The sequence below is a fragment of the Rhinolophus hipposideros genome (genome assembly GCF_964194185.1).
Source record: "Rhinolophus hipposideros genome assembly, chromosome: 13".
In the NCBI taxonomy this organism is placed as follows: domain Eukaryota; kingdom Metazoa; phylum Chordata; class Mammalia; order Chiroptera; family Rhinolophidae; genus Rhinolophus; species Rhinolophus hipposideros.
Window position 1 is genome coordinate 65,279,476 of NC_138059.1, and position 18,441 is coordinate 65,297,916.

Here is an 18,441-nt window from a genome sequence, read left to right on the forward strand (position 1 = left end):
TTAACGCTGTGTTGTATTGTACAGCCTATTTTTTTAAAACTTGAAATGAACCACAAATACTTGTATATATTTAATAATCTTAAAACAATTTTCCATGAGGATGTACTGCATTTCATTATTAATCTATGTTTTGATATTTGAATTATTTCTATGGGTTAGCAATAAAACACACTATGTAGGAGATACAGCGTGGGGTTGAGTGGGATTCTAGAAAGTGTTGGACCTGGGTTAGAATCTGCCACTCAGTAGCTGTGCACCCTTAGACAAGTTTAGTTTTCACTACCCTAAGCTTCTCTCGGCTCCTCCATAAAATGGAGATGATAATGGTGCTTCTATCATAGGAATGTCAGGGTATTAAGTGGAGTGATATATGCAGAACACTGAAGACAAGTGCTCACTGAATGCGTATTACTATTGTATCAAGTATCTATCTACAACTCTCTTCTTAAAATATAAGCTACAAGTGGCATTAGTAAAAGGATCAGGACATTAAGGTTTGAACACATCCTATCAAACCACTTTTCGGACAACTTGTACGAGTTCTATCAGGAGTGTACAGAAGTGTTCATCCTACTGCACTGTAGACCGTATTACTGATTTTACGTCATTGCCACTTTGATGACCAAGAGGCTGATCACGTACTCTTTGACATTTCTTTTTTTTCTTCTTTTTCTTTTTTAAATTTATTGGGGTGACAATTGTTAGTAAAGTTACATAGATTTCAGGTGTGCAATTCTGTATTACATCATCTATAAATCCCACTGTGTGTTCACCACCCAGAGTCAGTTCTCCTCCCATCACCATATATTTGATCCCCCTTACCGTCATCTCCCCCCCCCACCCCCTTACCCTCTGGTAACTCTTTGACATTTCTGATTAGTAGAAGTGAAATCTCATTTCCTTTCGTTCCGTACGCTGACAATTTGAATGCTTTTCTCTTGTGAACTGTCTGTCCTTTGCTCATTTCTTCGAGGAAGTCATTTCTTTGTTACTTTATGTGTTGTAACAATATTAATTCCTTATTTTATTAGTTATAATTGTTTTGTATTTTAATATTATCTAGGGCTTTCAAAAATAGTATTTGTTGTCTTCCCTGATTACAAAAGAAATAAATATATGTTATAGAGACTTAGGAATACGCAGAAAAGTACAAATAGGAAAATAATAAAACCTCAAATCCCAGACAGAATTAATGTTAAAATTCTAGAATATGTCTTTCCATGTTTTTTGCCCCTCCTTTTATTTATTATTCAATATATATTTACTAGGTGCCTTCTAAGGGCCACTGTGATAGAGAGAAAATAGTGAATATATTATACATAGGACATGCAATTTTTTAAAATCGAGAGCAAACTATATGTGTATGTATACTCCTTAAAATATTACTTTTCAAAAATTAACTTTTTTACTGAAAAAAAGTGTGTATTACAGCTTGATGAATTTTCACAAACAGGACATACTCATGCAATCAGCACCAGGCTAAGAAAAAAAATGATGAGAATTCCATTATTTGGAAATATTTATTATAAATACTTTTCTTTATCTTATTAGTAAAAATTCCTGGATGGATAATTAGGCCAAATGGTATCACCCTTTCTTAAGGCTTTTGATGCTTGTTGCCAAATGGCTATCCGAAAAATTCCTGTAAGCAATGTGAGATCCCCTTTGGTCTACTCATATTTTCTGTGTACATTTTATTCTTTCATATTTTAACTCGCCTGTTTCAGCATATAAATTGAATAATCCATTCCTGCACTGTTATTTTGTTTGGTTTCATTTAACACCTGCAATATTTTTCTACAAGTTGAATCTGTGTGTAAGCTATCTCTTCTGGAATGACATACTGTGTTTCCCCGAAAATAAGACTTGGTATTATATTATATTATATTATATTATATTATATTATAGCCGGTCTTATATTAATTTTTGCTCCAAAAAACTCATTAGAGCTGATGTTCCAGCTAGGTCTTATTTTCAGGGAAACATGGTAGTTAGTCCAATGTCAAAGTTAGGCCAAAATAAATGTTCATAATATTGTAGAATTATATAGTATTTAACATTTTGTAATTATATTCAACATTTGGTTTTATAATTATATTTAACATTTATGTTTGACATTTGATTAAGCTGGATGTTATTACCACTCTTTGTCAAAAATTTTCTAGGCATTTTTGCCTATTTACCCCTTCAAATAGACTGTAGAATAATTTTTTCATATTACAGAAAAGGAAATCTCATTTATTCAAATCTTCCTTTATAGCTCTCAATAAGATGGCATCGTTTTATACATATATTTCTTACAAATATTTCTGAAGTAGATTACTTTTTATCTTTCCTTTTTATTTTCTTTTTGTCTTATAGTTACTGCTGTTTTAAAATTATAATTTAATTAAAATTTCTACATGAAGGCCTATATCAGAAGGCTACTGACTTAATTTAATTCTATAACCTTTCACTTTTCTGAAACCTACTGTAAATTCTAAGACTATTCCAATAGATTTTCTTCAGCTTTCTATGTATATCAAATCTCTGCAAAACCCAATAATTTTAATCTCTTTCATTTCATTAATCACAATTTATTCCTTATTGCACTGCTCCAAACTCCTAGAACAATGCTGGATAATAGTGCCTACAGAGGGCATTCTTATTTTTGTTTCCATGTGCATGACAATTGGCTTCGGTTATTTTACCGTTAAGAACAATGCTGGCTGTTGGTATTAGGTAAATATCTTTTATTCTGTTAAACAGCTATCTATTTGGACTGAACTTTCTGATGAACATCAGAATTAATTCAGTCTCTGAATATATTTTATATTTCTTTATTTTACGTGAGATAAAATCAAGGTGACAATCTTGTAAAAAGTGATAAAGAAACAGAAACACTTAACATTATTCATTACTAATGATAATGAATAAAATATGGGTATTGCTTCTTTTTGGCTATCAGTCACAATATAATTAAATACACATTTATTATGTCTAAAAATCATTTGTTGCTTGAAAACCTTATTTTGCAACCTACACTGGGGGTGTTGATGTTATTTTTGTTAACTAAGGAAATGGACAAAGCCAAGCAACCTAACTTAAAAATAGGGAGACAAAGTCAACTCTCGTCTTCCATGTGGAAGGAAACAGAAATTGATAATCCAGTCTATTCTATTCTAACAGATGAGAGTTCGATCTAACAAATATTCATTTAATGGTCAACATGTATAAGGTGATATTCTGGGTGTTATAGAGGATTTAAAACATTTAAAACATTTAAATGTTAAATGGTTAAAACAAAATGTGATCTTTCACATTTGCTAAATTTATCAGGAGACAATAAGTAAGTACACAATAGTCTATGGACTGAGATGAAAATAGCAATGGAGTTATATATACACATGTATATATCCATGGATACATTTATGTTTGCAATATAAGTACTGATATGCCCCACATGTTCATGTAGCTAGTCTTGGCTTGTGGAAAGGATGGAAAGCAGAAAACAGCTCCAGCTCTTCCTGAAGTGTTTTCTTTGCAAGTATCCCCGAGACCCTTCCTTAGGCAGCAGGGAGCCACAGCTTCCAGCAGCCATACCACAGCTGAACCCTGGGCATCAGAGTTTCTTCTTGTTTATTTACAGAGACTAAAGCACCTTCTAGGTGAATTATGTTTTCTAACTAAAAAAAAAAAAAAAAAGTCAACTTCTGTATTAGTTTAAAATGTTTGCACTTTTGAAAGCATGAGCATTAGGTCAGTATAGAATGCTTCACTGGAAATGGAAGCTATTTGTCATTGGCGTGACTAGTATTTTAAAGAAAGATTTTTTTTTCCTAGCTAAAAATAAATGTATAAACAAGAGACAGTAAAACAATTAACAGATGATAACCTAAGTTTTACAGGAAGAAAATATCATTGCAAATTTAAAGATTGAATTAAAAAAAGGGGCAAACTAATTTCTTTGCTTTACAAAAAAAAAAAGACAAAAAAAGACATGATTATAGCTGACTTCCTTTAAGCTATGTCATTCCTCAGAGACTGTCCACAGCTCTTTGGCTTGGCCGTTGACTCATCAAACTCAGGCTCTACGGAGATCAGAACCTTCTGTCCCAGGCCTTTTCTTAACAGAAAAGAAGAAAACAAGGGGCTACAGGAGCAGGTACTTAAAAGAGACCTGGGACAGGAGTCTACATATCGAAGGCCCAAGAAAGGGCGAGAGTCTTCACATCCTAAATCCTGACACCAGACCATCCTCTGGTCTGTCCCAACTAACCAACTCCCAGAGCACTTGATCAGGTGAATGTGGTGTATACACCACCTTCCCTGGCCTGGGTCTCACAGAACACAAGAGAAGGGTTCCTGCTACTTCCCAACCCTGGTCCCTGCAGGGAGGGAGTGTGGCCTGAGAGCAGGCTCTTAGAGACTACCATGTCAATGACACCGATAAGAATGACCACCATATCACCAGGGAAATGGCATTATTAGACAGAAAGAGAGAATACAACATAAGCGTACACTTGATTTCATCCATCAAGATATCCATCTGGATGAAATAGTTTCCTCTAGCTGTGGAAACAAAATCTAGCAGGAGAACTGACCAACGGCAAGTTAAACTGAAACATTTATCGTACGCTGAAGGTCTTTCCTCACTCTGTTTGCAGACTGCCTTTCAATAAAAATCCAACAGAAAGAACTCTTTCTCCATTCAGTCAGAAAGAGTCCTACTTTACTACAGACGCTGAAAACACACACACACACACACACACACACACAAAAATAACCCTCCAGTTCCATACTGTCATTCATAAAAAATGACTTCCACATAAGTATCATCGTATCGCACACAGAGACCTTTCGGTAAAATGATATGCAGGACGTTAGTCAGACTTAGAAATAGGAAAGGTCTCCAGTTTAGCAGTACACTGTGGAAGTAAAGTCTAAATCCTTCTTTCTGCTGGGGGAAAATATTATTTCCTTTGATAATTGTGTCTCCCTGCCACTCATGTTCCTTAATATGTCAAACATTTTTATTGGTAAAAAAAAAAAAAAAAAGAATAAAAGAAAAAAAGAAAATTTCTCCTTTGAATTTTTTCCTGCAGTGTTAACAAAATTATTGAAACATTGCTTTTATTAAAAAATGTCACTAAATGAGATGACAAATAGACTTTTAAAACTCAAAATGGTCAACGTTTTTATTTCTTAAAGTTTAATTAAGATATTTTTAGATGATGATTCTATCCTAAATTTCCTAAAGAATACCCTAATAATCATTTTAGGCACATACTTTGATAACACAAGGATTGTTACTGGAAGTCAGTCCCTCACATAGTGTATTTCATTATTCAGAATCTCTTAGAAGCCAAAGCTGTGAACTAACCAAATCATACAGAGGGGTAGCTGGCAAAAAAAGTTAAGATTTTTTTTTTAAAAATGAGGCTAAATATCAACAATGAGAGCTCAGAAATCACATTGAAAGCTAACTAACAGATTGTTAATCTCCTTGAAATTACTTGTATCGCTGATCTTAAAAAGCTAAAAACATGTCATTTAAATAAATATTCATGTCCCTACCACAGCACATTGCTAACTGGAGTGTGAAATCAGGCATTACCACATCATTGCTGCTTGATGAGATAATTCTGGTTTTCTTAGGAGCATTATGCCAATACATTTATTTTTGCCAGGAAATAATTTCACTTTTTATTTTGAAAGAAACTAATATTTGCAATGACCAGTCCCAGGTTGGTTGAATTACAAAACTATAAACTCAAAGATGGAAAGAAGTACAAGAACCAATTTATTTTCAGAATATGCAAATTTAGATCAAGTAAACAATTTCCAAAGACAGAGCCTAAATGAATCTTTCCTTTATACTTTTGCTGATACCTTTATGTTCTTCTCGAGTAAAATGACTGAAAATCAACTTTTGTAAGGTTATAAGCTTAAATAATTTTTCTACTGTTGCTTTTTATGTTTGGTTATATTATACCTTCATTCTCTTTCCCCTTTACTTCTCCTAAGAAACAGTCCTCATACCCAAGAACAGGATCTGATATTTCAGTTACTGTGGAGACCCCTTAGTTATTCTTTTCGTTTTTTTCTTTTTAAATTTGGATTTATAGAAGAACTACATCACCTCTCTCCGTAAACCAGAACTTTCAATGTATACTTTTGTGTCAGATACTCTCTCTGTACAGTTTAGCATAAATAATGTCAGTAAACAAATAAAACTCTGGCTGCATGACATCAAAACTGAGTTTGGAAGTTTTTCAGTTTATGTTATACTTGCCTACCTCTCCCTTGTCACCACACAGTTTTGGCACTGTATAGACAAGCATTGGCATTTTTAAGAAGGTAGAGTTTAAACACAATAGCAAATTACTGCTAATTTCTTCTTGATGGGTGCTATTAACACCTATTAACATCAATAAGAGCAACAGGTTGTACTTAAGACAAAATATCAGCCTAGTTTGTATCATTAGAAACAAATGGAAACTTACGAAAGGAATTTGAACATGCTAGTAAAATAAGAAATTTTTTTGTGCTGTTCTCTTACGAAGTGAATCACAACCACAAATCAGAAACAGCTTGTGAAAATAAGTATGATTATTAAGCTTTTCTAAAGGCAATTCTGAACTTGTCACTCACTTGGAATATTTCTACCTTAAAACACACTAATGCCTCACACGTAACTTCCTTAAGGAAAGCAAACACTTGAAAACGCAAAAAACTTTTGTATTTTACTCTCACTATAAAAATAAATATTTCAGTAAGGAATGGCAAAAAAAAAAAAAAAAAAAAAAAGCACATTTAAATAATTTCATTGCACTGGAAGTTGCCAATTCGTCTGTGAGTGGTTTCACTGCAGATGAAAAGAAATCAAAATACAGGACAGATGTTGAACAAACCGCATTTAAGTTCTGTCACACACTGGCATTTTTCGAATGATTTTGGCTCTTCTATTAAGTAAGGTGCATTTTGCTTGATTTTGAAAAGGGAAACATCAGGAAATATTTAAAGGCCAATTGCTGCCAATTAACTTTGATCAGTAAAAGTTCTATTTGAATCTTTCAGACTCTTCTCCTGTCTGAAATAACAGACTTGTATAAAATCTAGCAAAACAACAACTTGATGACTAATGCCTGTTAGCAGCCCTACCACAAGCGTGCTTAACAGCAGGATTTAAATAAACAACTGTCTCTATTAAGAAGGGAGTGAAGTGTAGTTATAGTCGTTTTCTCAGAATGGAGATAGGGAGAACAATATTCCTTATTCTTAAGGAACGCTGCCTGCCGAGATCATCGGGTGTCATGGCCGACCCCACATTTAACTAGCCATCTTACACAAGTTTCCCCCCCCCAATTATAATGAACAAATAAAATTAGCAGCAGTTTGACATAAGAAATCCTTGTGACCAGAGGCCTGACTAAAATGTCACCCAACCAACTGGGCCAGCCAGAGAGGAGAGCACCAACCCAGCATATGACAGTCTGACCCGGGCAGCCTATGCAAGGATCACAAATTCGGTTGGGTTCTAAAGGCAATCCATTTCAACAGTGATTATAGAACTGAGAAATCCGTAGCTTCTGCTAATCAACAGTTGCGTGTTTAAGATTCTTGACATCCAGTTTTAATCCTTATCAACAGTCACGTGGAATCTAACCTTGAAACACGACAGCCCAAGTAAAGCAAAGCAATACCACGAAGGCAAAATGCATTACCACATAATCGATAATGACTTTAGCTCATTATTCCAACTATGTATTAGAAAAACAATATCCCATTATTATAAGACCAATCATTTGCTTTCAGACGTGCAATGTGAAGCATGTATAAAATAACTGAACTTACTTCTAAATCGTTAAAAAATAGATGTGTGTCTGCCAAGTTGAAAATCATTTCTTCCATGCGCAATCCAAGGGAAACTGAAGTAGGTGGATCCTAAAGGAAGAATTTTACAGGTCAAAAATGTATAGACTTCAGGTTACATGAAATACAGTGTCACAGTGAGACGGAGTCAGTGTCCGGAAAAACCAAAAGTGACCCATTGGGTGGCTTGAGCTCCAGTTGCTTTTGGTGTGCATGATTTATTCTGTAGCGAACTTCAGTGACTCATTTTATTTAAAAAGTGCCCCCTGATATTTTTGGCACTTTGCATAAAAGAAGAAACAACTTGCTGCTTAAAGCATAACAAAAATGTAAAATCTAGGGTTACTTAGACATATAAAATTGAGGAAATTCAGCTTCATACATCTGTTTTAGGAGCACAAAAATCAATGAATCAAGAAGACATTGTTCATGTTATACCAAAACCCATTAAAAGTGTCTAAAAGCATTGTCCCAAATATCAGAAAATAGATACAAATGGGTTGATTTCAGAGGGGCAATAAATACTAATTTTACTGCAGATGATAACTATCCTTTTTATTTATTTATTCAGACGGCCTGTCAATTTTCAGAACACTTGAAGTGGGAAGTGATGGTCATTCTGACCACCTGGCACCAGGCCCAGCTCAGGGAGCTGATCCTGACATTCCTGTGACACTATCCAGTCATCAAACAGCCAGTACCATACAAGAGGGAAGTACCAGCATTCTGAGGTGTCTGGTGACTTCTACCCAACGTTTCACACAACCCACATTCTGATGACATTTACTGGCACTGAGTTGAAATCGGGGGAATATGGGTATATTTGCAGGTTTTTATGGTGTTACTGCATTTGTAATGTATCAAACCCGAGGAAGCAACATGGTTCATAGTTCATATCCTGCATAATTAGTGAAGAAAGAAAAAAATTCCATAGAGGAAGTATTCGAGTATGTGAGTTTTTCAAAGTTGTACTGGCGTTCTAATAACAATATGAACTTTCACAGGCACAACATTTTATATTTTTCCAAAGGACGACAATTTCTGATATACTCTTTTATTATTACGGTCAACTTTTGGAAGAAGTACAGAAACTACCTGTCTCATCACTTAATCAGGGAAATAGTAACTAGAGGAATTCTTCATTCACATAGGCCACCCATCGGGCTAGGGGTGCTTTGTGTGTCACCGGCTTTTGAGTCTTACAGTCAAGAACATTAAATCCAGAGAAAATAAGATTCTTGCTGTCTCATAGTATCCAACATAAACCATGTATGTTTTCTCTATTGTCTTCATTCCAAAGTTTAAGCCTTGCCTGTGTCTTACGATCTACTCACCACGTAGCCACAATCTATCATGCCCTTAAGTATTTACCTCAAGGGCCACCTCCTCATTGGGAAATAGCAGGAAGTGCCAGAGAAGAGCCCCTGTCCCCGAGCTCAGGTCTTATCCTTGTTTTCTCACTTTGGTGTTCTAGCATCATCGAAGAAATCAACAGGCCAGATGGCAAACGTATTGTTTTCATAATAGAGTAAAAAAACTCTTAGAATAAAAATATTTTCATTTGACACAAATTCTTAATCTGCCACGATTATACATGGCAGGGGCCTGAGATGGAGGTGGCAATGGAGATTCAACCCTGCTAGCCCCTCCCACCAACACCATAAGCCACACCCCCACCGCCAGCCCCGCCCACCCCACTAGCCCCAGGGACACTTTGTCAGCGCAGCCCAGGGTCTACTTTTCAAAAATCCCAGATAAGGAGCAGAGCGGGGGTTTGGGAAAATATGGCAGGATGGCATCACTGGTCTCAATTCCTCTTCTGCCTAGGCCTTCTCTGCCAGCTGACTGACAGTGGGAAGGACGCAGAGAACACAGCATCGCCAAAAGTCGGGGGTTCGATTGGCAAAGGGTTTATAAGAGGGCAGAGAGCAAAAAACGACATAGAGGCCAAGTGAATGTGTAAGAGCCGCCTGGAAAGGACGGATGAAAACACTTCCCTCAACTTTCCTGTGTGATGATTCAGACTCCTTAGCATTCTCAAATTGGCCCTGTTTAAAACCACCTAAGATCTATAAAATGTCATAGGTTGAGAAGAATTAAAACAGTTTACAAATAAGTAAAGAAAAACTCTCACTGAATCTTGGTTTTACAGGAAATTGCTCCCTCACTTGAATTCTAAGTACCAGAAAGGGTGCTGGAAAAAGCCACTGCTGGAATATCCCCTTGAGCAGAATTAACCAGCCGGGGGAGTTGAAACAGCTGTTTCTAAAACAAAACACCTGAGGAAGGTGTTTACTCCCTCTAGTTCAGGCCAATAAAAATACACTGACTTGTCTCATAACCAGGTCAATGAATCTTTTTATGTGGCAAGGCAGAAGAGACCACATTTATTTAATAGCTAATTCTGGAATTTATGTGCCATGGTATTGTTACTTTTGAGCAAGTATTATTTCTCCTTCCTATGGTTGCTTATTGATAGCTCCATCAAAAGAATCACTCCATTGTTTGTTAATATATAGCATACTTGAACTGTTCTTCATAAATTAGAGTAATGGCTTGCTAGTTGGAATACTAATAAATTTTAAAGGCTTGTTCAGTCTTGTGGTCAAATACGACACAGATGTTGGCCTTATTTACCTTTTAATGTTTTTTTTTTCTTTTGTTATTAGCTTTCATGCCTTAACAGTTTTTCTACCTGCCACTCCACGGTTATTGTTATGAAATATTTACTGCACTAAAAGAACAGTTTAAGAGTTAACTGGAATGAGAGAATTTTAGAATAGGAGGGAGCTGTAGTAGACAAGGCAGTGTTTCTCAAACTTTTGTTTTGAACCACAATGCACAGTAAAAAAAAACAACACATATTTTACACCACGATCTAGTAATCTCCGCCCCCCCCCTCCCACACACACACACAGTTGAAATAATGTAAGTTTAGCAAAAGAAGATTTTCCTCACTGTGTGGGGTATACTCTGATATTTTCCATTTCCTAGCCCACCAAAACGTCGCAGTCCAGTTTGAAAAGCTGAGCCCTCGAAAACACCTACTTCTGATCTGAGAGATAGGAAAACAGTGTGTCAGCTTTGGTGATTGGCTTGTGGTAACGAGGCTGGCAGGGTGCAAAGCCATCTCACCCACAGCAGTTTACCTGAGAGGACACCAGCAGAAGAGCAGACAGAGACACTTGTGCACAGCTGTGCTCACGCATTCTAACGCTGGGGCTCTCATATCCAGGCTCGATTTTCGTTTCCTCTTCTAATAATCTTTTCATGCCTTTCACATTTAAAAAATAGGTCTGGTACAAGTCAAATGTGACAACAACTTACACTGAACGGATAATAAATGAGTCATAGCTTGATGGCTTATTTTGGCATATTTAGAAGAAGAAAGAAAAAAACACATTTTTAAGGCCACTGAGACATTAAAATCACCACGTCTTTGGCTTAACCTTACTGTTCTTGCGCTTCACAGTAACGAATTCCAGAGCTGCAGTTCGGATATGGTTGCTTTCAAAACATCATGTTTTGCTATATCCCTTTTGAAAAATTATAAAACTTTGCCTCCACCTCAAAGAGGCTTTAAGTAAACCTGTTTGCCAAATATTTCCATTCTTCTCTGAACATGACCCCTCTGCGGCACTTGCCACCAGTGTCTGATCTCTTCTTGACATTTCTCCTTCTCTGGTGCCTGTCACATCACCCATCTTTTCTGGGCCTCTTCCTAGAATCTGACTGTCCATGACCTATCCCTTAAATGATGCTGGGCCCTGGCACTCTTTGCAGCCATCCCTCGTTCTATTCACCCTGCCGTACAGAGCCCGGCACGGTTGTGACTTCTCCCACCACCCCACTCCCCTCTATTAAATTAGATCTCAATGATTTACCCACATACCAACAACCTACTGGGCATTTCTCCTTGGATGCCCCGCAGAGCACCTGACACTCAGTGTGCTGCAAACTGGAGTCCTCGTATTTCCCCTGGAAACCTGTTGTTTTCCTTCTTTGGGAGAATGGCACCCTCCCAGCCCAAACCTTGGCATTATTCTAAACAGCCTCTTTTGACCCCCACAGCAAATCAATCTCGACATCTGGCCACTTGGACCTGGACTTCACGCCTTCTTTATATTCACCACCCTTTATTTTTGCCCCAGTCATGTGTCTCCTTTGTAGAAATTCACGTTAGGCTCCCTCACTAGCTCTATACGTGGGGTCTCACCATGCCCCTTCCGTTCTCCTGTCTCTTTTTAGGGAACATCCCAAAACCTCAACAAGTACAAAAGGCCCCCAAAGTGTCTGACTCTTGCTAAACTCCCCAACATAGGACTTATGTCTAGTTTCTCTTAACTATTTTTTTAAATCATGAAATCTTTTCTTCAAAAGATAACTAGGCAGAGGACTGATGTAAAAGTGAAGTGGCTCTCATGGAAGTTCCCACCCAAGACCATAACGAAAACTGGGGCACACAGTCAGTCTGCACTGTTACCCACATTCATCTACCGAGGTGCTCAAGCCTGCACGCTCGCGTCCAGCGTCTCTGCACAGCTTCTCCTGCTACCCCTAAGGCAGTCCGTGTGTCCTCCTCCCTGATGCTTCCCAGCCAGGCTCACGGGCTGCTGCGTCCCACAGCCCTGTGCGTTGTCTTAAGCGGGGCGCAGCTACACCCCTACATCCTATCTCTGCATCCTTGGGACCTAGCGCAACGCCAGGCACAGGGGTTTTTTCCCAAAGCCAGGTGGAGGAATAAATGAGTGAAAAGCAATACACAGAGAGTATTTCAAATAATTCCAAGGAAGAAACAATAAAATATGAATTTTTATCTTTAATTAGTTGTTAGTGTTCAGTGTCGGTAAAACGACAAACAAATCAAAGAGAAAATCCTAGATACCTACCTTAGGAAAAACAAATGGACATCTGAATGCTAAACTCATTTTATCTATCGAACATAGTGTTACATATGTTCATGAGCAATGCCTGATGAATTTGTACCTGGTTAAACAGCAGTGCATTCTTGGAATACTTGCTTATAAAACCTTACTCATCTACTTAATGAAGTGGAAAATATCAGCAGAAGATCAGCGTACAATTATTTATATTTTGAAATTCAATAGTGGCATGCATTGCATCATTCTGCAAAGTATATTCTTTCGTGTTCTGCAATTTAGTTCCTTTGTAAAAATTGAATAGTAGAGTGAAGAGGCTCAAAGAGAAAATACAGTCAACTGCTTTATCATCTACATTGCTTAATTAAGAAACAGTGTAAATTTACTGTAGCTTTTATGCCCAGAAAATTCTACTAGTGGAGACCTTCTCGAGCTGTTTCTTAGCCAAACTAAAATAAACACATCCAACACCACACCACACACACACACACACAAGAATGAATTTAATCCTGCTCCTAAATTATTTTGACATGATATTGAATTGCAAATGTATTCTTAAATTAATGAAAATAAAGTAAAAGAACTTGTTGCAATGCTAGGCTGTTGTGGGCTAAACCAAGACGATTATTTCTATTGAACAGAAAGCAACATCGGGTAGAAAAATTAAACACCTATGAAATCTGCTGAGGGTACACTCAGGCCTAAAACAATTGTTTTGCTTTTATCCTTCATCAAGTTATCTTTAACTTTCCTGTTGCCTCAAGATCATTTTCTCTTGCTTCTAGAACACAGAACTGCCCACAGAGAGAGTAATGTTATTATCGTCCTATACCGAGATCACCAGTATCAACCATCCTTACTTAGTTCATTGTCATTCTTTTCCTGTGTCTTTTTTTCCCTCCAGCCTGATCACTGCTGTTATACTAGATATTCATGTCATGAAAATGTTTTAAAAGAAAAAAAAAAAAAAAGAAATTCTAAATAAAATCAGCACATAGAAATGCTGGAATGCCATTAAATTCAATCTCTAGAGAGACTTATGTCCACCGGGGTTGAACTCACAGGTTAAAAATCCATAATCTAGTTTGAAGTGAATAAAAGGGTGTCTGTAAATACATGTGGACACTGGTACACTGTTACACTAGGATATTGTCTCTTGTTGCCCTGTTTTGTTTCCTAGATGAGCTAGAGCATTCGATAAACGTGAAGCGTCATTAAAAATGCATTTTTTAGTAAGCCTGACCCATAGCAATTAGAAATCTGACTTTGCCAAGACTCAACCACCAGATGAGGAAACTGTTACTCCTGCAGGGCGGTTCAATTGGCTTCACACTTCCGTCTGGTAATTCTCTTAGGATGACAAGTTATGAAACTGAGCTTAATGACGAAGCTGTCCAGCTCATCTCTCCACTGGACTAGGTCCAATACTAGTCCCCACACAAGGAATTATTAACAGGGGCACTCTTCTGCTACTTGGCATAGACATTTTAAAAGTTTCTTCTAAAATAATTGTGCTCATAACCTGCAGGCAAAGAACTGTTGCATGCTGGGCAGAGCACCAAAAAAATGCACGCTCTCATCACGGTCATGCTACAGGCTTTACTTAGATGAATTACACTACATCTAAAAATTTCTGGTCTTCAGGGTCCCAATTAACAGAGTGAAAAGGCAGCCTATGAAATGGAAGAAAATATCTGCAACTCATATATTCGATAAGAAGCTAATATTCGGAATGTAAAGGAACTCTTACAACTCAACAACAGCAACAAAAATCTAACTGAAAAATGGGCAAAGGACCTAGATGGATATTTCCCTAAAGAAGACAATATAAATGGTCAACAGGCACATGAAAAGATGCCCAGTATCATTATTCATTAGGGAAATAAATCAAAATCACAATGAGATACCACCTGACACCCATTAGGATTGCTACTATCAAAAAACCCCAAAACTAAACAGAAAATAATAAGTGTTGATGAGGCTATGGAGAAATTGGAACCCTTCTGTTCTGACGGGAATGTGAAATGGTCCAGCTGCTACGGAAAAGTGTGGCAGTGCTCAAAAAAATTAGGCATACAATTATTATGTTATCCCACAATCCTACTTCTGGGTATATACTCAAAATAATTGAAAGCAGGGTCTCCAAAAGATATTTGTACACCCATGTGCATAGCAGCCTTATTCACAATAGCTAACAAGGTAGAGACAACCCAAGTGTCCACTGACAGACGAACAAACAAAATGCAGTATATGCATACAATGAACCATTATTCAGCCTTAAAAAGGAAGGAAATTCTGACACATGCTATACCATAAATAAACCCTGAAGTGATTATGCAAAATGAAATGAGCCACTCACAAAAAGACAAATACTGTATGATTTTACTTGTATGAAGTATTTAGAGTTGTCAAAATCATAGAGACAAAACGTTGAATGGTGGTTGCCAGGTGCTGTGGGGAGGAGAGAACGGGGAGTTGTTCAATGGCTAGACTTTCAGTTTTGCAAGATGGAAAGTGTTCTGGAGATCGGTTGCACAACAATGTGAATGTATTTAACACGATGGAACTGTACCCTTAAAAATTGCTAAGAAAGTCAAGTTTATATTAAGTATATTTTATCATAATTTAAAATAAAAATGAGTGAGAATTAGAGAAAGGTAACTGTTGATTAGGCATACAATATTAGGAAATTACTATTAATTTTGCTAGATTGCTAAGATACTGAGTATTAGCTACTATTTATATTCTAAAAAAAAAAATTAATGGAGTCCTAAATACCTACTGAAATATATACAAATGAAATAATATGGTATCTGGGATATGCTTTGAAAAATAATCCTAGGACAGAGCAGGGTAGGGGAAGGCTGTGGATAAGGATACAGACACAATAAGATTAAACAGGACTTGATAATTGTTAAAGCTGGGAGAGGTCAAACTGGGTGTCCTTATCCTACTATTCCATCTACTTTTGTATATGTTTAGACGTTTCTATAATTCAATTTTTTTAAATATATAAAAAATATTCACCAAGACAAGACTGGTTGTCTTTTGGTGGTAAAACCATGGATTAAAAATATTCCTTTTGACAATTTAAAGCCCCCTCAAATCATACTTTTAAAATGCCCCCCCCCAAAAAAAAGGAAGAAAATTAAGTCAAAATTATAAAAGCCGTGCAAAGTTCCTCAGCATTTCACCGATTGTTGAAAAGAAAGTGTGACGACTTGCTCGGTAATCTGCACCCAGACTTAAGTGAAACTTAGAATATACACAAGAATTGATGTCAGACCCTGCTTTGCCTGTATGAACGCAACTAATGTGTATCCTATAGGATGTTCTTTTCTGGAAAACCAGAGGAACTTCAACATTTGTATTGAAGCCTCAGGACCTATGTCTCATACATTCAGGAACAGCAGTTCGCACAGCAGTGTTGACCAGCTGCAAAGGACACTTCCCCGAGTCATTTAAGAAGAGCAGTAATCCTAGACACACCTCACTTAGGGCCTCTGGCCTTTATTTTTTGGTTGTACAGCTCTTGTGGATCCTGATCTGTTATTCTGGTCCACAATGCTAGTGTAATCGTTTGACATCCTATTATGGACTATTTCTTACTAGTTCAATGATTGGAGCTACTAAAAAATGCTTGTCATGAGTAATACAGCAAGACTTCTGAGTGTCATTATTTCTCTGGAGATTCTGCGGTTTCCCTCTTTGTGGATTTAGAGTAGCATTAGTTCAGAATAGTTTGCCCCAACGAAGAACTGCTGTTGAAGATCCATTCATTTCCTACCAAAATCCTCCTTTATTAATTTATAAACTCACAGGGAGCAGGAATTACAGCTAGGTATCTACTACAATACGACTATGTATGAAGTCAGACAATTAAGTTCGCAAACTCATCCTAGAAAACGTTCTGCATACCTCATTGCTGAATATCACTATGGTCACCTTTGAAGTACTCCCCTTGGGAAGCTTTGCCCCAACACCTGTACCTAGTCCACCCTTCAAAGCAATTTTAAACTCTTTTTATGGAATGGCCATCAGAGCTCTCATCGTATTACCCTTCATGTCTTGAATGTCATCAAAATGTCTTCCTTTCAACATTCCCTTTATCTTTGGGTAAAGAAAGAAGTCATTGGGGGCCAGATCAGGTGAGTAGGGAGGGTGTTCCAATACAGTTACTTGTTAACTGGCTAAAAACTCCCTCACAGACAGTGCCGTGTGAGCTGGTGCATTGTCGTGATGCAAGGGCCATGAATTGTTGGCGAAAAGTTCAGGTCGTCTAATTTTTTCACGCAGCCTTTTCAGCACTTCCAAATAGTAAACTTGGTGAACTGTTTGTCCAGTTGGTACAAATTCATAATGAATAATCCCTCTGATATCAAAAAAAACGATATTAGCAACATCGTTTTGACTTTTTATTTGGACTGACGGAAATTTTTTGGTAGTGGAGAATTGGCTGACTTCCATTGTACACTTTGATGCTTTGTTTCAGGGTCTCGTTGGTAATCACATGTTTCATCACCAATGATAACACACGGCCCCAAACCTCATCTGGCCTCTCCAAAATATTTTGGCAAACTTCCACTCTCCTTTGCTTTTGTTCATCGGTGAACTCCTTCGGGACCATTTTTGCACATATCTTCCTCATGCCAAGATTTTCAGTTAAGATTTTCCTAACTGTTTATCTATGTTTACTTGGTCTGCTATGCTTCTCACAGTCAGCCAACAATTCTGACGCACAATTCGATGAATTTTTGCGATGTTTTCGTCAGCTCTGCTCTTTACTGGCTGCGCTGACCTCTCTTCATCAGTGACGCATTCTCTCCTCTTAGAAAAACATTTAGTCCATTTGTACACTGCTGTTTTCTTCATGGCATATCCCCATAAACTTGGACTAATATGTCCCTGATTTCACTTCCACTCTTGCCAAGTTTACCAAGAAATTTAATGTTTGTTCATTGCTCTAATTCAAGTTCAGACATCCTTGCGATGGCACACAAAAACACGCAACAATAATGAATGCCACTCAGCAAGACACCTCCACATGTCAACACGAACACAGCTGTGAGACACTGATGTACCCTGGTTTCATACCAGGTTATGAAACCTTACTGAGCTGTTTGTACAGTGCTGCCAATGTAAGCGCATAGTGGCAAGTTCGCAAACTTAATTGTCAGACCTTGTAAAACGCCAAATATTAACATTAGATCTTATGTAGTCCAAAAAGAACTGTAAGTTATTCGAGTTTTACTATAAGGACAACTAAAAATAGCACCAAATGCTAATAAGGAAGCAATATCTCTTTATTGCTCAGATAAACCAGTAAAGCATTAAAAGAAAAAGTTGTTCCTATTTTTAATGTAGCTCTGGTTCCTATTTACACGCCCTTGCACATTCTGCTCTTTTATTCCCTTTCTTTTACCATCTTATTTTTCTAAATTGAAATAGCAAAAAAATTTAATGGTTAAATAAACCAAGCAAACACATAAGGCAGTATAAATTTGTCCAATTTAAATTCTTTATGCTGAGACCTTTAAGAAAGATTTTAATACCCAAGTTAGTGTTCTAATTTTAGACAGCTCCAGAATTCTGAATTAGTAATTCAGAATTCTACAAAGTATGTATGGTGTTGGGAATTTGTTTTCCTGAGAGCCCCCCACATTAATTTTGCTTTAAAATTTTTATCTATTACTGTTTTCAATTTATA

General features: G+C 37.1%; 1 protein-coding gene across 13 annotated transcripts in view; it reads right to left on the reverse strand.

Annotated features, from left to right (window-relative positions):
- The window catches only part of EYA1 (EYA transcriptional coactivator and phosphatase 1), a 157,418-nt gene that overhangs the window by 44,012 nt on the left and 94,965 nt on the right, over positions 1–18,441 (reverse strand). For all 13 annotated transcript variants that reach the window (XM_081070355.1, XM_081070351.1, XM_081070348.1 and 10 more), the window contains one exon: positions 7,837–7,926. In XM_081070355.1, coding sequence (XP_080926481.1) covers positions 7,837–7,926 — 90 coding nt within the window. The remainder of the gene's footprint in view (positions 1–7,836; positions 7,927–18,441) is intronic.